Source organism: Anas platyrhynchos, chromosome Z (genome assembly GCF_047663525.1).
Source record: "Anas platyrhynchos isolate ZD024472 breed Pekin duck chromosome Z, IASCAAS_PekinDuck_T2T, whole genome shotgun sequence".
In the NCBI taxonomy this organism is placed as follows: Eukaryota; Metazoa; Chordata; class Aves; order Anseriformes; family Anatidae; genus Anas; species Anas platyrhynchos.
In genome coordinates this window covers 10,293,271-10,318,691 of record NC_092621.1, presented here as the reverse complement: position 1 = coordinate 10,318,691, position 25,421 = coordinate 10,293,271, and the positions used below count along the sequence as shown (strand labels likewise).

General features: G+C 41.5%; 1 protein-coding gene across 2 annotated transcripts in view; it reads right to left on the bottom strand.

Moving 5' to 3' along the window:
• UNC13B (unc-13 homolog B) overlaps positions 1-25,421 on the bottom strand; it is a 212,014-nt gene that overhangs the window by 133,680 nt on the left and 52,913 nt on the right. Inside the window, exons 8-9 of one of the 2 annotated variants that reach the window (XM_072030926.1) lie at positions 14,678-14,900; positions 12,326-12,451 (exon numbers count right to left, since the gene is read on the bottom strand). In XM_072030926.1, coding sequence (XP_071887027.1) covers positions 12,326-12,451; positions 14,678-14,900 — 349 coding nt within the window. The remainder of the gene's footprint in view (positions 1-12,325; positions 12,452-14,677; positions 14,901-25,421) is intronic. The other variant, XM_038170586.2, reaches the window with a different exon arrangement.

The following is a 25,421-nucleotide window of genomic DNA, read 5'->3' as shown; positions in this document are numbered from 1 at the left end:
CCTGAACTAGGTCTAGACTTCTGAACTTCAAAACTTGGGTAGGCAATAGAAATACACAGCCTACCACCACATAGATTATGTATGATACGGAGTTACAAACATCTGCCTGGCACCAATTGTTCACTTCCCCACCCTACATCATCAGCTAGACACTAACAGTGAAGATATTCTAATAGCCAGAGAGGAATAAAAATGGAAACGTGGGAATTCAGAGTGGAAATGTTTGACTTCTACAGTTTCACTGCAGCTTTACCATGACCATTTAGGTTGTTAATAAGAAGTTACCTTTGTTTATATTTATATAATTATAATAAAATACACTGAAGTCAAGATTAAGGTTAAAACCATCACACTTAAAAACCTTTTACAACAACAGGGAGAGCAGTTGTTCACAAAAGAATGCTGCATATCTCACATTAAAAAAGCTCTCTCAACAATTTCATTTATGAAAAACAAAACAAAACAAAGCACATCACCACCAAAGGGGCGTGATCTCTATGAGTCAAGACACCACTTCCAGAACTGAATGCCCAGAATCCTCACACAAGTTACAGTTGATGGAAATTTCTAAATTTCTCATGCAGTCAGGAAAACTATGGCTCAGCCACACTAAATATTTCTATCCAAGAATTAAGCAGCACTGATGTTCCTCTCACTTGTACAGTAAGGAGAATTGGAAGCCAGATGGGAAGTTTGAGGAGTGCAGTTCAGCAATTGTTAGATCAGAGACAGAACCACTTCCACTTACTAAATGCACATCTGTGGGTGATACAAGTCTCCAGTTCAAATTTTGATGGCAATTTCAACTTGACACATACACAGATCTGAATACAGCTTCGTGAAATACTGATACTTCCCTTTATTAGCTTCCCTAACTGCATGAAGTAACTTTTGCAGAGATTTTAGGAAGAGCAAACATTAGAATACCTTCACTGATATCTCTGAAAATGTTTTAGAAGCATCAATAATGTGAAATGAATCTATTTAGTTCTATAATACGTTAGCAGTAAGTTAAGTTTTTCTCTAAAATTAAGTTTTTACTTTGCAGTTTGAAAATAACAAGGTCATTCCTTTCAATACCTTATCTAGTGTTGATTTTTCTTAGCAAACACAACATAATTATCACTAAACAAGAAAGCAAAGTGAATTGTATGCAGCAGAATTAACACACAAAGAACTAAATTTCTGACAGGCTAATGAAATTAGCACTGAAAGCATTTCATTCAGCGGGACACAGTGCAAGAACATGGGAAATCCAATCAACACTTACAGAAAAAAGAGTGGAGAAAGTGGAGAAAACAGTATAAGGGTTTGTGCATTACTAGTGATAGCGGTTTACCACATCCTCTGTGACAGCTATCAGTGATACTAAAAACACTTAAATACAGATGGGACTGAGCTACTAACATCAGACACCAAGGCTAACATCTACTGTTGCAGTATTGCATTATAAATGGTCAATCAATTGAAACCATTTATTATGCCTCATTTATAACTAGCCTTTTCTCTTTCAGTTGTTCCACGCTATTCAGATCTGCAGGCTGCGTGCTAGGATGAAGCACAGCTCCATTAGGAGCTGAACCAAGCTCAGTTTCTTTCAGTTCAGGCTGCTCTGGTGCATACTCATCTGCCTGATCTTTCTGTAATTCGCTGGAAATCACGTTCTGCTGATCTTCGGGCTCTTTATCAAACTTCTCTCCCAGCTCTTTGTTGGATGCATCATCAACAGTGCTTGCACCAGATGGTTCTTCAGAAAGTTCATTGTCTACAATGTCAGGCTGCTTTGAAGACGAGTTTACTTCTATATTTGCATCAGTCAGTTGATCTGAGACTGCAGATTTTGAGTTTTCATCTGAACTGACTGTTCTTAACACCTTGTCATCTGGTTTTGACAAAGCCTGTGGTGGTACATGTGGTTCCCTTTTGGCAGAGGTCTCCTTGTTATCTTTTTGCCAGGGAAAGGAGAAATCTAGCTTTTTCCCAAACACTGCTCCTTGGGCACTCTCTGGCTTACTCACCTTTTCTTCACTGCCTCCTTCAAAGAGAGTCGAAGAAAGTTTCTTAAAGCTGGACATGAGGCCCTGCTCTGCCCCTGCTTTATTAACAGAAGGCGGCTGCTGAGAGAAGAAAGACCCAAATGGCTTTCCAGTATCAGCAGATGACATAAAGCTGAATTTTGGCAAACTGGGCATGCTTGGTATTTCAAAGACTGACTTACTGCTGCTTGCATCTGTAGGAACATTACTAGGCTTACCCTGTTTCTTCAACTCACATTCAGAAGAACTTCCTTCCTCAGGTATCTCGTTAGCTGACAGATTCTTTTCTTGTCCAGCAGTTTGCAGCTCTACCTCGCTTTTTTCTTGTTCATCCAGCTGAAGGTGTTGAACACTGGGCTCATCAACTGGAGCTGTGGGTTCTCTGCCATCACTAATGATCGTGCCTGGCTGGTCAATGCCAGCATTAGCCTGATCCCCTGGAACAGCAGGCTCTGATTCAACTGCAGCACTCTTATTTGACTGGGAAAGGTCTGTGTCTGTCCCATCAACCGGGGCTTCAATTTCCAGTTCAAGCCCACCACTAGAGCCAGTCTGAAGGGAGTCAACAACTGCTTTGTCTGTGGAAGCATCCTGTTCCTCTGTTACATGTGAAGACACGTCTACTTGGCATGGACTTACCTCATTCTGGTCAGTGGCCTCAGGCTGCTCTGTACTGACTACACTACTGAGATCAGACTGGCATGGTTCAGCATCTATCATCTCAGAGGGCTGTGCATCACTAACCAGCTGCAGAGCCTCCGGGACTTCACTTTCACCAGAGACCACTGCTTCTGGGGTGATCCTCAGAGGTTCCTCTTTACATGTTTCTGAGTTCCTGTTTTCTTCATTTTCTGTCTTCATGGGAGATTCTTTTGTGAAGTTCTCTTCTACTGAGACAGGCAATATGTCCTGCTTCAGAGAGCTTGACATATCTATTTCAGGCTCTCTGGTTGCAACGCTATCTTCTGTCTTCCTAGAGTCTTTTGCTGGAACGGACCCAATGACATCTTTCATTTTGCTGCTTTGAGGTTTAGGGGTGGATTGTGGAGGCATCTCTTTTGGAGATTCTTTTGGACCTTTGAAGATGCCAAAGAGATCGTTTGTGAACGCTGGTGCTGGGCCACTTGGGAGGGATGAGAAACCAAAGAAGGAGGAGCTTTTCTTCTGTGCAGTAGGAGGTGCAGGAGCTTGCGGTTGAGAAAAGAAACCAGACAACGTTTTAGGAGGTTTCATTTTTGTCATGAAGCTTGAAAACATTTCAACTGAAGAATCCAGTACCGATTTATCACCCTCAGATTCTTTAGGTTTGTTTTGCAAATCAGATGCCTCTGGCGTTTTAGGAAGAGAGTGCGACTCTTGTGCCTGTTGTAACCTGTCACCAGGAGTTTGTTTGGGTAATTTATGTTCCAGCAACTCATGTTGTGCACATACTTCTTCAGAGGCTACTTCATTTTTTACGTCACTTGTAATATTTGAGTCATTTATAATCATTGAATCCATTTTAGCATCTAAGTCTGTACTATAATCTTGAATTTCAGAAGCTTGTTCTTTTGAAGAATATGGCTCTTCTTTATCAATTGGAAATTCATTGTCCGTCTTCCCTGTGCTACCCAGAGCATCATCTTCTGCCCCTAAGGAAACAGTCTGCTCATCGCGAGAATGCTTCTGCACATTGGGAGCCTGAGGGCAAGGACCAGAAGCATCCAAACCAATTCCAGTGGTGTCATCAGTCTGAGGAGGCTTTTTTAAGTCACTCTCTTTATCTACCTCGGCAACATTTTCTGCATTTTTCACTGCCAGCATTTCTGATTTATTTTCTTTCACGGTGACTTTATTAAACGTTTGTTTGCCAGTCACTGCTGCAATAATATCATCAACTTCTTTTTTATTGTCTGCATCTTGCTGGCTGGCACAACTAGCAATTTTGATACCGGAATCACTGGAAATACTTTGTGTCATATATGGCTTAGAGTTCGCTGGTTTAGGTGGTTTTGTATTAACCTCCTGTCCTGGAGTAGTTTGTGGCTTTTCATCCAAAAAGGATGTCAAATTGAAGAAGCTAAAGCTGGTACTTTTTTGAGGTACGCTCTTGTCAGCAGTTGGACCACTGGAAAAGAAGGAGGGCAGATGAAACAGCCCCTCCGTTTCTTGCTGCTTTGCACTAGTAGGAGCAGGAGCGGGTGCTGAAGGCTTTGGTTCATCTGATCCAGTGAAGAAGGAGAATATGCTCCTACCGGCTGGCTGTGGCTTTGGAGCAGTGATATCAGAAAAGCTGAATGGGAAACTGAAACCTGATTCTTTAGGGATTTGATCTGGCCTTGTCTTTGTCTGATTAGTTGTGCCACCTGAACGATTTCCTCCTTGTTGCTTTGGTCTGTCTGTGGGTACAGCTGACTGATTCGACTGGCTTAGATTGGGACCTACACCCAGTGGCTTCTGTGAAGCAAATCCAGGAGGCACTTTTTTACTTTCAGAAGACTCCTCCTCAGCTTTTCTGCTCGGTTGTTCCTTTTGTACCCCAGGGCTAGGAGAGATCTGCCTGTCTGTGCCTTCCGTTCTCACCCCTTCCTTAGGAGTGGAGGACAGACATGGCATACTAACACTCTGAGGACCACCAGACTTTTCACTTTTTTGTCTTGATTCAGCCACATTTCTACTACCGGTTTTTGGCAGAGTTGCAGCACTTGGTGTTGGCTGAGAAGACACAGCTTCCACTTTGAAGAGATCTCCAATGGATCCAAACAAGGATGAGATGCTGGAGGCTTCCTTCTGTTCTGGATGTATCACCTTTTCTGGTTTATCATTCTGACTTTTTTCCAGATCTGGTGATGGTTGTGGTGCTTTACTTACTTGTGTTTTGAAGAAGTCAAAAAATCCAGAACTTTGGGTTTTGTTAGCAGCTGAGCTTCCAGAAGAATCTTCCCCAAGGCTGAACAGTTTCAGAGCACTTTTAAATAATGTTTCCTCAGGCTCAGGGGCTGGGTGGCTCTGATTTGGCTGTGTTTGACTGGGTTCATTAATACTCACATGTCGTTCAAGATGCCTGGAAGCTGGCATTGCCTTAGCAGGTCCCTCTGCTCTTACAGGCCTGCCATCTGGAGCAGTTTGGCTCAGTTGAGAAGGAGATTTTGTTAATCCTGCTTTTTTAACATGGATGTTTTCATTCTGATTGAATTCCAGCTTTTCGTTTCTAGCAGCCTCCAAGCTATGATCCGATGAAGTATTTCTTCTCAGTTGTGATGTAACAGGAATCTTTTGCCCTGCCTGTGCCTCATCTGATTTCCTATTTGGTACAAGTGATAAAACATCAGTTTTATCTTCTGATGTTTTTGACCGTGTGTCTGCTCTCTTCAAGGAAGAATCTTCTGGTGTCTCCGAGTCAGGACCTGAAGACTTCCCAATCAGCCCACCCAACGCAGAAAACAGAGAGGTAACTTTGTTCACTGGCATTTTCTTATCTTCTTCAGTCTTTTTTGCTTCTGTTACTCTTTCAGTAGTTGCCACAGTTTCTTCAGCTTTAGGAGTAGATTGAAACAGATGGAAACCAAAGAATCCTGACGATCCGCCCCCAGCAGTAGTCACAGGGACAGCCTTATCCAGTTCCTTGGTGTGGGCTTCCTTACTCAGCGATTTATCACGAGCCCCTCTGGAATGTGTTCTAAGATCAAGGGTTACCGCAGATTCCTCGGCATAGTTCTGGGTTTCCTTTTCAGGTCTAAAATCGACTTTGAGTTTTTGAAGTTTATAACCCGAGAAGTCTAGTGGCTGCTCTCTCTGATAATAAATGGACTCTTCAAACATCTGTGAAAACGTCTCCAAATTCATGTTCATTAACTGATCACTCCTCTGCAAAGCTACTGACAAATCCAGAGGTTTATTTGTTGAATAATCATCCAAGCACTCCTCCTCAGCAAACCAAAACAGCTCATCTTCATTGCCAAGAGGGACCTTAAAGCCACAAACAGCAATTGTGTTGTCTTCCAGCACAGCTCTTGGAAGGGAACCCATCTGAACATTATAATCCCAGCACTCTGGGTAGGAATAAGTCTCTGGAGCGCACACATAAACATACTGCCCAGTGGGATCAGTGAGCAGTGAATACACATACTGGCTATCGCTGTACATGTAGTATCCACAATCTCCATCTTCTGATGGCCACCATACACCCTGCTCAAGCATCATCAGCCACTCCTGATAGTCCTGGCTATAGGATGAGTACATAAAGTTCTCATCCATACTTAATGTCTCTTGGTCAATTAGGGTCCACATAGTTCCATCACAGCCAGAGGAGTAGCTTAAATCCATTGGCAGCTCTTCTAATGAGTAACTGCCTTCTCTCTCAAATGGTGGAAAGTTGCTGTAACTTTCATTGAGGGAATTAGCAGTCCAGGCATCGTTTTCTTCTGAACAAACATCCTGAAACATTAGTTGGTCAAATGACTCATATGACAACACACTTAAGTCCAAACTTTGTCCATCAAAATTGGCATTAGTCTGCCAATCCATCACATTTGCATTTCCATCCTTTTTACAGAGATTCACTACCATGTCATTTTCAGGCCAGTCCATGAACTGAGGGGGCGGAACAGAGTTCTGGTTTAATACGTAGTAAACCGGCAGAGCTATTTCACGAGCGTCAACAAGCTCCCCCACTTCATATTCCCATTCAAAGCTAGAATGACTTCTTGTTTCCTGATAAGCTGAGTACTGCTCTGTAACTTTATGGTTTTTATTAGTCAAATTATGAAATTCATTTGACTCTTTCTTTAAAAAGGTTGGAAAACTCCTAGATTCTGCATCCTGATAAGCGACTTGCCTACTCTTCACAGACTTTCCAGATAAGTCGTGTACCTTAGCTTGAGGATTTAGAGCATCATGGGGCACAGAATGCCCAGCTGGCTTATTTACTCTTGTGCTGGGCAGGTGGTCAGTAGTTTTGGAAGATTCCATCGTTTTCACATTATCCAGTTTCTCCTTTGGTTTGGGCAGCAGATTTTTAAAGAAGCTGGAAGTTTCTTGCTTTTCTGCAGTGCTGCTTTGAGTATCAGAAGTAATTCCCGAGTCACTGGATTTTCTCTCCAAGTTAGAATCCTCACTTCTATCAAAAAGCTTCATGAAACCAAGAGAGTTTGATTTCACCTTCTCCTGCTTACTTTCAGCCACATTTTCATTTGAAGCAAATTTAAATAAACCAGAAAATAATCCAGAAGAACTGCCTTTGTGGCTATCACTCTCATTTTTAACAGTCAACTCACGGTTATTGGCAGTGTTTTCATTGGAAGAAATGTGAAGCAATCCAGAAAGAAAACCTGGTGTGTGCTTCTTCTGCATATCATCTGCAATTGCAGCTTCTGGCCCTCTGTCTGAAGGGATGGATTCAACTACACTGTCATTTAAGTTTGCATTTAGTCCTTTTGGTAACCCTCCTTTTAAACGTCTAGGTTCTTCCTGAGCATTCTTAGTTCTCTGCTGCTCTCCTGAACCAGTAAAGGTAAGAGAGGTGCTCTCCTGGTGTTTATTTCTGTTTTCTTGGGCACTAGGTAAGTTTTCTTTTTTCTTGTTCTTGGTTTGTTTAAATTCTTCCTTGTGGTCTGATAAATCTGGAACAGAGCTAGATTTTAATGAAACAGCATTTTCTAAATTACTGCTTCTGTTTTCAGGCAAAGAAATGTCACTAGAACTCTGACGGCTTGTTTGGTCCTTAGAATTTGCTAGATTTTCTGCAGAGGAAAATTTAAATAATGAAGGAATAAAGCCACCTTTCTCCTTTGTATGTTCTTCCTTGTCTGAAAAACCCAACCCACTGAAAAAAGGAAGTTTCCTGGTAAAAGGAAATGAGTGTTCTTCACTTGATGAACTGTTTTGTCTTACATCTTCCTCAGACTTATGGCCTTTAAAAAGCCCAGGCGTATTTTCTTTCTGCCCTGGATCAGCAGAAGGAAGTAACAACTGACTGAAAGACTTTTTGAGTGGACTAAAAAAGCTTTCAGGTGCTGCACCCTGATCTTGAGGCTCTGAATGAAGCTCCCCATTAGCTCTATTTTCCTTCTTTCCCGGTCCGTGACCTGCAGTATGCTGATCCCCTACGTGATCTGCAGGAGGCTGCTCCCTGGCAGCATGTGTGCCCTCCTTTATGGTGGCATCTGGCTGATCTGTAACATGATGCAAATCAGACTGCTTCTGTGGCACATCCTGCTGCTTTGGAGCCAAGAGACCATCTAAATTGGCTTTCAGACTGAAGGAACTGACGGAGTTTGTGAGCCTGCCAAAGATTGAAGACACAGAAGTGCTATTTGTGTTTACCCCTGCCTCACTTTTGGTCTCACTCAGCTGTGTCTCAGGAACCATACTGCTGGTTTTGGCTGCCGTCTGTCCAGACGATCTCTCGCTTCTGTTTTCCTCATCGGCTTTGACAGCATGGCTCTCCTCCTTGGTGTGCTCCTCTTTTACGGCTTCTGGTTTTGGCACTTCCTTCTCAGAGAAGATCTTTAAAGGATTAAGCATGCCTAGAACAGAATTCATAACTGAATGCTGGTTCTGCTGGCTGCTGGTTTCCTGTGTTTGCTGGAGCTGTTGCGGTATGGAAGCCTTACTGTCCACCTGAGTGGTTTCTTGCTTGCTAGAGTTTACATTTGGGGCTCTTTTATCACCACTCACCTGCGATGGTAGCAAAGAGTGAATGGAGAACTTTGCGTCAGCTTTACTATCTGCCGCCATTCCAGAAGATGAACTCTCACTTTTGGGCTTGCTAGAAAATACATTTGAGACTCCACCTTCTGATGAGGTTCTGGTTTCTGTCTTTTCTGGCGTGGAAGAAACCAGCTTTTCAACAGAGGCTGTGAGCTGCTTTGTGCTTGACCCCACCTTTTCAGTCAAAGAGCTGAACAGGGAATTCACAGTATTCTTCACACCTGACAAGTCTGGAAGAGATTCAGATTTGCCCTTGGTACTCCCCTCCGCAGCAGGATGCTTGGTCTGTTCAGACTTCCTGGCTTCTATGGAATTATCAGCATTATCCAGCTTCAGTGATATGCGCTCAGCATTTTTTCTTGTCTCTGGCAATGTAGCAAATTTGCTGATTTCTTCCTCCTTTTCAGCCAAGTATTCTGAAACTGTTTCTACCAGACACTGAAGTTCATCCATCGTGTCTACATACTCCTCGCTGGGTTCTTCAACAGGAGACAGTGTCAAATCTTGCATAGGATGACCACGCTTGCTCCCTTTAGTCCTGTGTTTTTTATCACAGCTAGCCTTTAACTGGGACCCTGAATTTGCAGGGTAATTAATAGTGAAGTCTCTCAAATGGCTGATGTCAGAATCACACCATGTTTGTGAAAGCATTGCCAGTTCCTCCATCTCCTCATCTGAAACAGGCGAGTACTGAAACTCATCAGAAGCACTGCTGTCAAATTCCTCAAGGATATCCAGGGGCACAAAAGTATTATCTGGCATCCCTACGTGTTTCATATCTTCACCATTACTAAGGTGAAGTGAGCCCTCGTGGTTCAATGCCTGCTTGTTGGGCAACTTACCGCTTTTAACCATTAAGCCATTTTTGTATGGACGCAGGATGGGATAAGCAGACAAACCTTCCTTATTTTCAGATCTGCTGGTATATTTTCCAGTCCTATCATATACTGGGAAATCATCACTAAGTTCAGAAATAGTTGCCACACCATTGAAATAATTTTTTTTCTCCCTGGAAAAGTGCAGGCCTCCATTACTTTGCAGGCTCATGTGTTCACTCTCTTCAAGACTGCTGTATCGCAGTTTCTTTTTCCTTCTCCTATCTATTGTGTCATACTCCTGAGGGTACCTAGGGACATCTACAGATCCTGACTCCACACACACATTTTGGCAGCATCTTGATCTTTCACAGTGATTGAAATTTTCCCTTTTTGAGAGAGTTTGCATCTTTTTTATGCTTGCTTCCTGCCAACTTCTACTCTTATGACTCTTTTCTAAGAATTCCTCTATTAGCAGTTTTCCTAGCTCTTCATAGTTACTCTCTTGTTCTTCTTCTCCGTCTTCAGAATTAAATGGAATAATCCTGACTCTGTCATTCCTAGCTACAGATCCTTGTCTAAGATGAAAAATAAAGAGAGTGGGAGGGAAAGGACAAGAGACAGAAAAAAAAAAAAAAAAGGAAAGGGGAAAACAACAATTTTTTAAAAAAACTTTAGAAAGGACAGAAAACAACAGTAATGAAAAACATGCACTAAATAAAAGAAAATTAAAATGAGAAACATCCAGACATTACAAAACTGAAAACCTGTCAATCTACCACCATTAAACTTCAATCAAACCGTCAAAAAAAAAGCAGTACGGGTTATGGTATTCCACCGGTTACAGTTGCACAGAATTTGGAAACGCCTGTTTGAGAGAGAACAGCTTTTTGTGATCAACTGAGGGCACACAGCCTTAGCTGTACCAGTACTCTGCTGCTACTTTTTTAGGCATGCTTTAAAAAAGTCAGTTATTACAGTAACAGAACTACTTTAAGATACTGCACCCACGCACACCATTCCACTATGCTATGCATGCATTTCGGTTACTCTAGGCAGCAGACTTCAATTTAGCAGTATTAGCAGTATTCATAAAGCCCACGGGGCACTTTGTTTCTCCCAAGGGTGGCTGAAGGGCAGTGAATGTATGCAGAGACTCAGCAATGACTGGACTCCAAGGAAGAAAATACAGAACAAAATACAAACCGTGCACACCATCAACATGAGGAGCTCCAGGTATGCCACCGGTCCTGTTTGCTGTGAGTGCTCTCACTGCAGGTAATGTACTCCCTCTGCAGATGCCCTGCAGCATGGGCAGACCCAGCACCAGATCCCTGGCCTCATCTAGGAACTACTGAGCTCATGGCTGGAGTTACTCTGGTTGTGATGCCATGAGGCCTGGTGGCAAAGTGGCCAGAAGTCTGTGCAGAGCAAGGATGGATCACTTCTTTGGGCATCTGAGCCCCGAAACCTGGTACAAGTAGAAGACAGCCTGAGTCTCTTCTGTCCTCCACCAAGGAAACTTACCCTCTAGCCTGCTGCCTACATGTGTACTGACAACAACCGTCTCCCCTCAAGGGGCTCCTGCCAAAGCAAAATGAAGATCCTTGGGGATGCCACTGGGTCAGAAGGCAAAACAGCCCATAGGCAACTGATACTAGCCCAGTGCCAGCCAGAAAGGCTTTTCAGGATCTGTACTTCCCCATCTAAACAGATCCAGTAATCCTCATTGTCCATTGTGAGAGAACAGATTTAAGCACGTAGTATTGCTGTCAAGCCAGCTGAAGCTTCCCAGAAACCCAAACACATGGTTCTTGGGAATTCAGGATTAATTCCTAGCCCAGGATCAAAAAGATTAAATATCAGTTGATCCCCAATCCAAAACCTAGTAGCAAGAAAACTTCATGTTTGTCTAAATCTTCCAAGAGTTCCTGTAAAAAAAAAATCAAAATGCTCATCTAAAAGGTGCACAGCAACTTTGTTTCATGTCATCAGTTGTCGGGAACCAGGCAGCGTGAAGGTGCACCGACCCTGATATGATAAGAGCAGATCAAGAGAAGAGAAAGGGCAAAGGGTACGTGGGCATTGTATGGATACTGCTAATACACCAAGTCTTCACCTCCACAGGCTGAGCTGCCTGAGCACCCCAATGTAGGATGCTGGTGGGATAGCACTAAAAGAAAAATAGGTCATTGCATTTTCACTGTTGCTGGTTTAGTGCTTCATTTCCATCAGTATTAGGTAACTTGCACTAATTGGAAAGATACTCATTACCTTAAATGAGTCCTGTTGCACACAGTGTAGAACACTTCCTACACTTCTTGCTTGCAATTTTAAGTTCATAATGGGAATGACTATCTGTAAAAAACTAATGAAATTGGAAAGACTCACAGAGCCACCATAGTTACTGGATCAAGCCCTTCCAAGACGGAGCTAAAAGCAATGGAAGCTACGTGAATGCATGAAGAGCCATTAGCTGTAGATGTTGAACCAACGATTGCCTAATTTAGGCAAAGAAAAGATTTTTCTTTCTAATTGAGCTCTTTCTGCCAAAAGGGCTTCCCCTGCTACTCTACAGAACGTTTTATTAGAAATAGAGCAATGACAAGAAGTCCAACACCCAGGAGAAGAAAAAGATGACAAGATCAGCCCGGCACTAGACCACCACAGATCTGAAACACAGCCAAGGCAAACAGCAAAAATCAGCTGAACTGTGCCACAAGATGACTTCACAGCAGCAAGAGCAAGAAGACAAACACACAGGCTGCACAGAGGTTAACCCACCTATCAGACAGATCTAGAGAGTGCCTGCTCTCTAGCGAGCACTGGCGGCTTGTCATTTGACTAGACTCAGATGTGGACTCTAGGTCAGTTCGGCCACTCACAGTGGAATCTATGCTATCATATCGCCTTGGGAGCAAACAGGCAAGAGCAGGGAGACATGGAGGACACATGGTTACACAAAATGAACATTGCAAGGAAAGGTTAGTGCCTGAATTAAAAAAATAAATAAAACTGTGCAGAAGAAAACTTCTATTTTGAAGTCAGACTGGCTGTCAGGAGCAAAACACTCTCCCAGAGCAAACAAGAATAGTATTTGTTATCCTTTGTGGAGAGGAGAATGAAGCATGTCCTTCTATCAAGGGAATGCAATTATGCTTAACAGGCGATAACGAGGATCAAAATTCTTCCAGCCAAACCCAAATGTTGTTAGAAGAAAAAAAAAAAAACACAGATGTTAGTACAGCCAGTTCCAATTGAAGCATTTTGGCATTTCACCTAATTCAAGACAGGTTTAGCTGAACTTTGTCTGGTTCCTCTGGGTCTGCCCTATACAGCCTCCTACAAGCTGTCATTTCCTCAGCAATCATGAATTGCAGTCTGCCAGGAACTTCATCAAGCATCTGCCTGGTCCACGGCACATAAAGTTGCTAAGAGCAAAAGTTAAACACATTTTGTTTTTGCAAAACTCCACACAACTGAGTTTTGAAAATATTTAAGATTGCCCAATGTGTTTTTTTTCCAGCCAGTTCTACTTAGAAATACCTTTCTGATAAGAAAACAGAATCCCATGTAGCTTCTTTGGAAAGCTTATTTGCATTTCCTATTTTTAAGATTAAATATGTAGTAAAAAGTCTTGCTAGTCATGTAGGAAATGCACAGGGGAACAGGAATTCTCAAAGGGAGCAGGCTACAAAGTTCTTAGTTTTTAAGTAAACTTTATCAGTCTAGATTCTCTCATATCCGTACATTAAATAAATTAAAAATAAAAATAAAAATGTATTCCATCTTGGTATTCTTCAACAATTCAAACCAGAAGTCTTTTCTCTGGAATGTCATGTTACAAACACATTTATTCACTAGATATGGCTAGAAGTTCACAACCCACTGTTCAACTTGGCTCTTCCACAAAAAATAGCTTCAATTCATCTTCACAGACTGTCAGCAAGATCTTCAATAATTTTATTACTATAAACTAATAGTATAGAACAGCATGGAAAAGGGACTACTTTGCTTACATTAGGTATTTAACAGACTAGGAAAAAAGCACCAAGAATGAGGTCATACTGCAGTAAATGCATTTTGTTGGCTCACTTGCATGAAATCCCAGCAACAGTGACAACTTTAAGTGTTACCATTAAATTTCAGCTTTTATCATTAAAGAAAAAAGTTAAAATTTAGCCTCAGGCATATTCAGGAAACTGAATTCAGGTTCAGGCTTGAGGAAACAAGAACATTTTTACCAAGAGTGATGAGTTAGAACAAATCAGTTACAATGCATATAAAGCCCTGCACCTCCAGCTCTGGCAGTATTTAAGAAGCTGCCTTTCTTCCACACCTGAGGCAGAGGCAGCAGCATGCTCTGTTCCATACCTCAACTCTTCTCAAGTTGACTAGCACTACCCAAGTTCTTCATTTTCCCCTTACATTTAACTCATCTTTTCTTTGAAACAATGTTTTTGCTACATTTTTATAGCTCCCAGCTTTAGTTCAAAACCATTGATCCTTGTAAGTTAACTCTGTTATGCTTAATACTTAAGAGCAATTGTGAAACTACTGATATAGGGTCAAAAAGTTAATTTAGAGCCAGTAAACTTATCTTTCAGGCAACCCAATGGGAAACACACTATTCAACAATGTTGCATGATAACAGAAAATAATCTGTTGAAGACTTTCTCCTTAAATATGTTGCTTTGGTAGAGCTAATAGAAGAAGAGGAGCTAATCTGAAACAGAAAATACATTTGCCCCAAGAAAGAGGGGCATATCCTAATAGGATAAACTCTGCCAGACAGGGCTTTGTGAGCACACTGAAGCGTCGGTACCAGAACAACCTATTAGTAAGTGTCCTGGCCTTCAAAAGTTAAGGAAAATGTACAGACAAGAATAAATGACCTCATAGTTGAGTATATCTTTAAAAGGTAATTCACTGAACTGCAGGATCTGGTGCAATACATAGTCTTACAGGTTTTTCCTGGTTAACAGTTAAGTCCCAGTGTTAGCAAAACACATCATACCTTCCCAACAGAAGCCTTTTAGAGCCATTCTGCTGCCCTCCTCTGCTAGCACAATACCTTCAGGTTCTGCTGTGGAAGAGTAATGGGAAAAGAAAAGCTGCCCAGAAGGCATCACCCACCTGACGGCCACATGCTCACGATAATCCAGGTCATAATTTTGTAGGGAGTCAGCACAGGATTCCCTCAAGACTCCTTGTTGCTGCAGGCGTGATGGTACGGTGAACTGGTGCACAGAGGCATTGGGCTGAGCAGTCGTGTGGTATGGAGGAGGAATGCTGTTACTGGTCTCACTGCGATAGTCACTGTCTCGATCATCCACAGCACTGTCCGCATCTTCAAAGGCTAAGAAACAAAAGTAGTTAAGGGCACAGCTCTTTAAAGTTGCTTCGCTGGGACAGTGAAGCTGATTTTGTTTTTAAAAAGCTACCAAAAGAGTCCATGTCTGTCAAGGATGGACATCCACCTGGTAGCTGGTTATAAACTCTGGTTCCCTCAGTATGTACCAAGGAGCTCCAGCAATTGCCTCCTCACCTTCCTTTCCACCTCCTATCATAGGATTTTTCTCTTTAGTCTTTGCTAATAGGCAGATTAAAACATTTTTCATAAAAATCAGAGCAGAACAAAATAAACAAATCAAAAACAGTAACTCAACATCAAAACTTACAAGTTCTTTGTTACTGCCAAAACGAACTTTTAGATGCTGGGTAAAAATATTTCCTTATGGAAAGGAGCTCTTTCTTGGAAACTTTTATTCTGTTTAGCTGTAATGTCGTCTCTCCTCTCGGCCGTCTTAACCACTGTTACAGCATTTTGGGTTTTTCATTTGAAATGTGGTTTGGTTTTTGTATTTTTTTTTTTTTGGTAAAGGTCTTAGTTTAAGTTAAGAGAAACTAATGAAAAATGAAGAAATTCAAGGCAGTCAGCAGGGAAATCAGGACTGGGAGAGCAGCCCTGCCTATATACAATTACTAGCTCTTACAGGGGAAAAATGCTGCATTTAATACACCCAGGTACATTAGCCTGTTAAATTTAGTAGCGAACACTAATGATAACCTTCACAAAGGAAAAAGCTCCGCTCCCTCCCCATGAATTCATCTCTCTGGAGAGGCACTTTGCTTGCTAACCCTTCAGAAAAAGAGAACAGCAGAAAGGGTTCAAAAATACAACGCTGGTCTACGGCTGTGTTTGGCTGTGCAGAATGCAAGGTTATCTTTGCAAGCTCAAAATGAAATACGCACATACGTCCCCATACAGCAGTGGAGTGCACCATTAACATGCTTGAAACAAAGGGAAAAAAAATAGCCATTATTCACTCTATCCACCACTACCGGCCTGTTTAGAAAGGACAATCAAATTCATATGCCCCCCTGTGGTAAGTTATTCAATGGTCTGTAGCCTACACAGCCATTCACCCTGAGGCTGAGCAATGAAGTGAGAGTGATGTTTTCGTGCCAGATCCTCTAAAAAAAAAAGTTTACACTGCTGCAAATAGGATGCACAGTCAGGGAATGCCTTTTTTCTTCCAGTAGTGATTTCCACCCCACTAATTTGATTTCCATTTTGTTTCATCCGGAGTAAAGGGCATTCTTAGTGATGTATTCTGTTCCTTTCCACCTGAGTCAGGTTACTTCAATGTCCTACAGTGGATGGAAAAGTAGAAAACAACCCCAGTAGAAAACATGCCTACAATCTACGAACTGCTTGAAAAAGCCTGGCTCTACCCTCTTACCTACAGTCAATTCAATTTGATTGTCCACACTGAAAACAGAGATAAGCCTCCTGCTTTTTAGTATTCTAAATGCTGCATAGTTCTTGTCAGTCTCTAGTCGATTGAATAAAAATGAAGAGCAATCATACACTGCTTTATTCAGCTTTGTTAAAAGTGCAACGTCCATCAATTTTAACACAGTTCAGTGCTTAGAAGAAATACTGAAGAAATGGTACACAAAAAGGATTTGAAATGCCAAACCTCTCCGAGAAGCATCACATGTCCACCCTGTGGAGCAAGAAGTGATGTACTGGTAGACCACAAGGCACACACCACCCTCCGAAGGATAATGAGCTATTACTTAGATGAGCAGTCTCATCGTTCAACACTTGAGCCACCACTGTCTAATGTACAATAATTACTTTTGTAAAGTAATTACAAAAATTATATTAAAATAATTATTTTTGTAGCAAATAAAAATCTGCAGTACTATTACCTGCATCAAAACAATAGTAAATCCAGTAAATTTACTAATACTGGGCCAAACTTACTACGCTGCTGTGGTAAGACTCGCACAATCATGGTCATCATGCAGACCAGCAGGAAGCAAAGCACAGCTTCTCTGGATGAGTAACTCAGACCAGCTGATGGCTCAGGGATTTCCAAATTCCCCAACTTGACAGTAGCAAAAGCACTATCTGCACTTATTATCCAGTCATCACATCCCACCTCTGTACTACTGGGCCCCATTAACCAATTGCCTCACCAGTTTTCTCCACGGAGCTTGGAAACAGTCAGTGGATGCTCACAGCTCTGATAAATGCAGCCAGCTGCTGCTGGAGGCAATCCCCTAATCCTAACCTATGGCCTCATGTTCCTGCCTGTTTTTGCTGGCTCTAGCATCTTGTCCCTAAGCAGTGAGCAGGGTCAGATGCCAAAACCCTTTTGGACTGCAGAAGGGGTTGGTTTCCAGCCTAAGTGGCTGCCAACAACCAGCTGAGCACCAGCTAACCTCATACTACCCACCTAAATACGACAAGAACTTCACGGCAAGCAAAATTTGCCACTCCCCTGGGACACGGTCTCTGGTTGATCTTCTTTCTGCTCCTTTTCTACAGGAAAGGTAATATACATCATGTCTCAAAAGATTTTCCCTATGAACCACAGTATCTCTAAGCAACATCTAAAAATAGATGTTGAATGTTAATCAAACATTTGCAGCATCTATGATTATTAAAGTTGGCACCAGAATTTCTCTCAATTCATACTGGTGTATAGCATGAGGAAGTCTCTTTGAGGTCCTCACACAAAATGTCTCCCTGAAGTCAAGTTTAAAGGATGCAAGGCTCCAGCTACCGTATCATCAATGTGGCAGGAACACGTTTTCTGTTATGTATGTCCCATGCACCTACCGTATCTATAGATGTTAATACCAGGCAGAAATCCTCAGCAAGAGCTGATTCATAAATACGGCCAGCACCAGAAACTTAGTCACACTGAACTGCACCTACCTTATGAGCAATCTCACTTTATTTAACAGAAATGTTCCCAAATGAAGGCATTGATTAAGACTGATTAAGAGCACCAAAACCTGGCTCATATGTGCCTTACAGCACACATTACCCCTGCAAGAAAGTATGTTGCAAAGTGTCTGTACATGGTGCCAATCCCATTTGTTAACATACTTGACACTTCAATTTTATTAAACAAGAGCCTGACAAGAACTTGCAGAAGCAGCTTTGTGTATACCAAATCCCTTCAAAAGGAGAAGGCAAGGGGAGGAAAATTGGACCTTACAACCCACATTTCAGCAAAATATCCATCACAACACACACGGTGTGATATTGTCTTCTTCACATAGATGGGACACCAAGCCAAAAGGACAGCTGTAACTTGGCCTCAGTCTCTGAAGATCAGTTAATTCATAACAAGACACATAACAACAAACACCACAAAGTTAGTAATTGTTTTATCCCATGCTGAGAAATTTCACATGGATGGAAAAGCTTCCAAGGGATGAAAACAGATTCTTTATCACTGGACCCACTGCCTAGAGAGTGGGGGGTAAGGCTGAATGGCAGGGCAAGGAGCATGCTGTTCATGTTGTATAACTGAATATTCATGCATATAGGCAGCATAAGAAGAAAACCTATTGTACAGTCACATCACAAAGTAGGATTTTACAGAGTGGGGAAAACAAGGAAAGGAGATGTGTTCAGAGAACCCTCTTCTCCAATACAAGCTGCTTCCTGGAAACCTTCTTATTCCTCTCCTGCCTCCAGAAGTTATTATTCCACTGCTGCAGGGCTGAATACATAGAGCTTTAATATACTGATATCAAAACCACTTTGAGCAGTCATGTCATGTCAGCTCTACTAGTCACGTTTAACCTCACAACTTCCTTTATATCAAGCTTCAGGACATGGCAACAGCAAAATTATTACAGGTGGCTGGAGGGATGCACTTTCACAGTTTCTTAAGGTCCCAATGTACAGCCTGAGTTCCTCTCAAAAAGCTGCATTCAGCTGAAATTTCTAGCGGTGATGTGTCATCGGCCACTGAGAGCTGGGGTCCAATTCCCAAACTTAGAAATGCTTCACAAGCTTGAGTAAAAACCTGAATAAAAACAGTAAATGCATCACACTCAGTTCGTGCTAGGTTCTGTACTCCAAAACTCCACTTCTTCTCCAAAATAAGCCATTAAGCTTCTCCCAACTTCTGTTTTTATAAGAACAAGGTAAAAGAGAAGACAGCATACTAACTGAATACATGACATTTGTTCCAAGTCCAGAACAGATCTGTCAGCTCCACACAATGGCATTTACAACTCACCTTCACCACTCTGCACCCATTTGAATTTCTTCTATAAAAACTTCTTACAACTTCTTTCCTTAATCAAGTCTCAGAACCTGATATTCCATTGTCTACTGAACCATCAGTCACTTCTGACAACCGTGCAGCCTTTCTGAAATCTTATAATTAAAATGCATGGAAGGTTAAAGAGGACTACTGAAGTAACTGTGGGGATGAGGGGGCTGTCACTAAAGGACACTGGGGCATTTTTCTGAGTCTATAAGTTTCCATACTAAAAACACAGATTTTCAGTAATGATTTAAGTGCAACTTTGCAGGTTATTAGTTCATCCTATTGCCTTCAACACTTAACATTCATTTCAAATCTGGATAATTTTAAGACAGCTACTTTGCTATATTCAAACTTTACACTGAAGACTTTCATAACCTTGTTTTTCCCACTTAAAAACAGTTTCTGCTGCTGAATCAGTCAATAGTTGAGAACTGGACTTACAGTTTGAAGTGCAAAGCATGTCTTGAATATTTACCCTACTTCCTTAAGTCTATGCTTTTCTTAGAATTAAACCAGGTCAGCAGCACAAGACGTCCCTTTGCCAAAATGCCTTCTGTCCAACCAGCATGACTCTGGACTGCAGCACTTTTCTTGCAAGAAGCTCCTGCTAGGATAAAGTCTTCCAGGTACCATCATCCTGTTTCTGCCACTTCCTTTCCAGTTGCTGTTGCAAATTGACAGCTGTATTTTTCATGACAGTGCCAAGCTAATGGATTTGGCTTGGAAACATCATCAATGCTGACCCAAGCCTTCCTAAAAGAATGCTAACAAGATTTCAAAGAGGACAGCACAGCAAGGATGAGGGGGAAGGAGGAACGGAGATGGAAGAAGTACAAGGCTCTTTAAAAGAAAAAATATAATAATAAAACACACACCAACACCCCAGAGAAACAGGTGACACACTCTGTACACAGCTCCCGTAAATCTCTGAAAGACTAGCATCTAAGCATCCTCATTTCCCCCAAGCACAAAATTGGTAAAAGAAGTTTAGCTAATGCTCACTTATCACACTTCTGAGAGCAATCCCACACAATTAAGACATCCAACACTGACAGCATTAGGAAGTCATTCAACTTCATTGATGCCTAAAGAATTTCTGCTTTGATCACAGACAAGAGAACAAGGAGGACAAGACGTGTGGGAGAAGAAAGTGGAAAGTCACTGGTGGAAGGAAGACTTTAAAATTCAGAACAGATCCATGATTTTACCTTATTCAGCTGTTTACAGGTTAGAGTGAAAAAAGATATATAATTAGTGAAATACACTGTAACATTAGCTGGGCACCTTATTTAAATTACTTGGCTGTATTAGATTGCCCTTTCCAAATTGCATTATGTCTAGAACAGAAAAGCATCAGGCAGAATCACCTCCCTGCTGGCAGCAGCTGCCGTCATTGCTCTTTGCATGCTCCCCTCAGCAACAGACTCGCTCTTTGTTTTGACACTGGGAGCAGACACCTTCATTTAAAGATTGAAATACCAATCCTTGCAGGTCCTCCAGGCACAAGAAGCCATGCACTGTAGCTTAAGCAGAAGCTTTGCCTGTTGCAACCTGTGGGAATTCCAGAAAGTAAAGATGCTTCATGCACGTTTTCTGGGCAAATTAACAAAAACCTTGAGTTGTGGGGCCTCTGCAAAACTCCTGCAGCTGAAGACTCACTGGTGTGATAAGTCAGTTCTACAGATCACAGACAGCTGTGGTATCTAAGTTTTACCTTTCCAAGGCTGGTGAGCACTCATTAAAGAATAGCCTTACCACTTTTGCCATGGAATTGTCTCACTGAGTTCAAACATGCTACAGTACCTGCTGTTCTCCTGTCTCACTGGTGCCTGCGAACTGTTTTCACTTTCAGATTTGCTCCTATTTGCAGTCTTTGGAATTTCTGTGGTCACTTCCAGTGTTTCTTCACATCTTACTAAAACAGTCACTTCTGATTCCCCTGTGTTTTTCAGTTACTTCAAACACGGACTTAGGCTTCACATATACAAAGACCAACACAAAAATGTGTACAAGTAGAAACCAGAATCATTTTCACAGGAAAAGAGGAATATTCCAATTCTGCTGTCTTCTCCTCAAATCCCAATAAAAGCACAAGCAGTTCAGCCAAAACAAAACTAAACAGTGGGGGGAAAAAAAAGAATGGACAGCCATCCACACAAACATGAAGATTCAGTGAAAGTGAGAGAAAATACAATGGAATAGATTTTCTATATGCATGAATATTCCCACTTTCCTCATACTGGAGCATGCTGCATCATTACAGGATCAGGAAACTTGCAATAAGTTAAACTGTTACGTACTCAGCTGCTCTCCCCATCCGAAATAACTCCAGTTGCCTGCATGTAACACAAATGGCAGCAAAGAATAGGAATGGAAAAAGAAAGCTTAGAAAAGCAAACCACAAGCATACTTTTCACGTATTTAAAATGCTTTATAGATTGTGAGCTTGAAAGCAAGATTTTTTATTTATAAAAACAACATTAAATTCTTTTTGGGATTTCCTGTTCACTGTCCAGTGTGTTTAGAAGGCATTGTAAAAAAATTAAGACCACTGTAAACTCTATAGATTATTAAGAAAACATGCATTTAGTAAGACAAATAGACAAAACATTTATCAACACACTGTGCAGCACAAGCAGTTAAACACCATCCTTCCTAGTACACAAATTATCATGATTACAGACGGAACGTCCCAGAAAGCAGAGTCCAGGTAAGATCCATACCTGAATTCTAGACTTAACAGTGCAAGCCAAGTGGCAAAAGTTGTTTCACGTTTCAGCTTGTGTCCCTCTTCCAGAACAAAGGTAACTCTGCACTGAAAGCACCACAGCAGTAATACTAGCATGAACCACCTTGCAGAACTTACAACCCTCACAGCACCTTATGGATGCAAACAATCACACATCAATTCTGCAGCAATCAGCTGATCTCTCCACATTAAAATCAAAGGTGACAACAAACTCACACCAAAGCTTAACATAAGTCGGTAAAACAACCAAGTTCTGGCTTTTCAATAACCATGTTGTCATCTCAGGGTGACAACTCAGGATGATGGTGGTAATCCAACAAACTACTATGTATACTGGCCCCTCAGAGCAATTTTGCAGTATGCATGCAACTTGCAACCCCAAAGAAAAGTCCCAGAACAAACATTTCTGGAAGATAGAGTATAAAAAGGAACGTTTGCAGGAGTGTCGATATGCAAGTACAGAAATAAATAAATACAAATCCTTCATATGCAGGCAGCACAAAGTTCTAGTGGACTATTTCTTGCTTTTTGCTGAAATTGCTCTCTAAATGAGAGAGAAAAAACAAGTCTATAGAGTAGAGTGCTAGCAGACTATAATCTGAGGCATCACAAATGCTGCTGTGGACTGGAGAAGCAACAAGTGCAACAAGCCACCACTCGGACAACTCATCGGAGCCTGTTGCATGCTGACAACATGGAGATGTACCCAGACACATCAGAAGCCTGCCAGGATCCACCAGACAGTGTTTACATGACCCTGACCACACAGCTATCATCTCAGACTGGTTTTTGCAACAACAAAAATCCACAGATTGCCTAATGATCAGTTTTGACAGAGGCCTGAGTCTTTTCCAGGGGAAAAATATGAGGAGAAAGAACACACAGCCAAACTGGCAAAGAAAAAACAAGTAGAGAGATGTGATTTAGTAGCTTAGTGGGTAGCACTGATGATAGGGGGACTGTTGGACTAGATGATCTTGTAGGTCCTTTCCAACCTTGTGTTTCTGTGATTCCAAAGCACATGAAGCAAGAAGAGATGGGATGGGGAGGCAATCAGAAGAAAGGGTACAGAAGCAAGAGGCAGCAAGGACAGGAGCATCAGAGAAGGCATGGGGAGAGGGCTGATGAGAGAGAACAACTAGTAGATAGAGCTCTGCACTGAGCTTTAATTTGCTGTCATAAATAGTTCATGTAAAGGACGATGACTTCCTATTAATATATAAGTCAGATAATGGCGTATCTCTTTCTCATTCCTGAACAGCTAGGTGAAGCCACCAGCACATTGGAAAACAACCTCAGCATCTTCTGCCATCGAAAAATTCCTATCTCAGGTAAACAGCAGGAGTCAAAGGAGGACAGTGTTCGAACATTTGCAGCCTACATTACTTTTAAAGATCCAGCAAAACTCTGCAGAAGCACAACGTTATTGCACTCAGACAACATGCTACCAAAACCCATTTCATAATGCACAAATAAATGCACATCTAATATCCCAAAGCAACTGGGGACAAAAAACATCAGACGATACCATACATTTCCATAACCAGCACACAGATTGGAGTACTACAGAAGAAGTGGAGTTCACCTGTGCTGCAGCTTTTCCCAAAGATAAAAATCCTAGATTGACAGCCTCGATCCCTCAGGACTAAACACTGATCTGTACAGAAAGAACAAGTTTCAAGGTAACACCAATCCTCACTCCTAAAGCCAGCTCCAACCATTCCTAGTCCTTGTTTCGTTAACAGCAACTGTCTAGGTGGCTGGCACAACACTACTCACAGTTGTAAAATGCAACAAGGATAAAACCACTAAGCACTGAAAACATGCCCCGGAGACGAGGTCTGTCCTTGGAGGAGAAATATTACATCTGCCATAGAAGAAAGTGCTCAAACTGACAGTGACGTCCCTGAGCCAGCTACTTACCTCTCTACCTTACCAAGTTCCTCACATACAATATAAACATCCCCCAGACAAAAGCAGATTAGAGCCTGTTATTTCAATGCACAAGGCATAGCAGCTGATGCCAAGTAGGGTAGCAGAGAGGGAAGAGCAGCTTCCTTTAGATACCAGCTCCTTACCTTCCAAGTGTTCTCACATTGAGAATTTGGGTCATGCTACAACTAGAGACTACCTAGAAAGACAACACTGCAGAAGCAAGGAAAAAGATGCACCAAGAGAGGCTATGGGATTTTCCCAGCCAGCATCTCAAAACTCCACTTTTGTTTGTTTTTACTAACACCCACTTCACTTCAGCATCTAACATTTTGGATAAAAGATGAATTTATTAAAGATTCAACACATATGCTGCTTCATTTAAGATTCAGGAGCTAACAGTATATATCTCAGTCCTTCAGCATAATCACAGAAGACCTGGGTTGACAGTCTTGATATTTTGAAGGTTAATGAAAACAGAATTTCTTTTTAGCCTTTTCAAGTTGTTTTCATGCTTCGTAGAAAAAAATATATGAATAACCTCATTTTGTGAAGAAAAAAGGACCTTCCAAATCACCTTTGGGAACAAATTCAAACCTGTCCAAATCTGAATTGAAAACACCAAGAAGTCCAGACAAACAGAAAATGGAAAGCTGCAATTCTAAAAACATTCTGCAACAAAATATATTAACACTGGAATATATGATACAGACAAAGCAGACTAGTTACTCTGTGTGCTCTTAAACACCAACACTGCATGTCTCAGTTATCACGTTATTTTGTATTCACAAGCTTCAGTATTCAAAAATGAGGTTTCGTATAAACCTCCAATTAAGGACTAAGCGATGCCAGCAGCCTGGTGCCTTGCATGCTACAACATTCCTGTCATTAACACATTTTATAAAATACATTTAAGTTCCCACAGTTAGCTGAACATAACATATGCTCACTCTGTGCCTCAATTATGCAACTATTCAAGGAGGAACTCCTCCTCCCTACTTCACACTGTCAAGCCTGGATCAGCAGGGACACTGTAGAAAAGCAGAATATTCCAAGTTTTTAATGCAGTCTAATTTGATTTCCTGCATGCCATTTTGTTTCACTGCTGTTTACAAGTCTCTAAAAGTGGCTGGGCCGTACTACACCCATCAGAACATTACCGTTCACTGCTGTCCACTTCTTACATGCTGATAAATTACTTAATTCTCTTTTTTCTCTCTCTTCCATGCTGAGTGAAGAAAAGAGAGCATCTAAACATGTTTATAAAAGCAAACTAAGCTCAAGAAATTACAATATACTTGGTGCTGATAAAAATACTGTTTATAGAATACAAACAGAGCTAGGCAGGTACCGAGCAGATTTTTCTTCTAGATTTCATATACCCCCTTTCCCTTCACTAAGGCCCTCCACACAACATACATAGATCTTGGAGTCTACAGAAATGTATTTAATTCCAGTATTTGATATACATCCCAAATCACACACATACCATTTTAATGAATAAGAGTCTAAAATATAAAACAACCATTAAACAGCAGCATGTTAGAGCCAAGTCAGGTTTTCAGTAACCAGAATAACTGAAAGGGTTTCATAGCAATCATCACCTTTT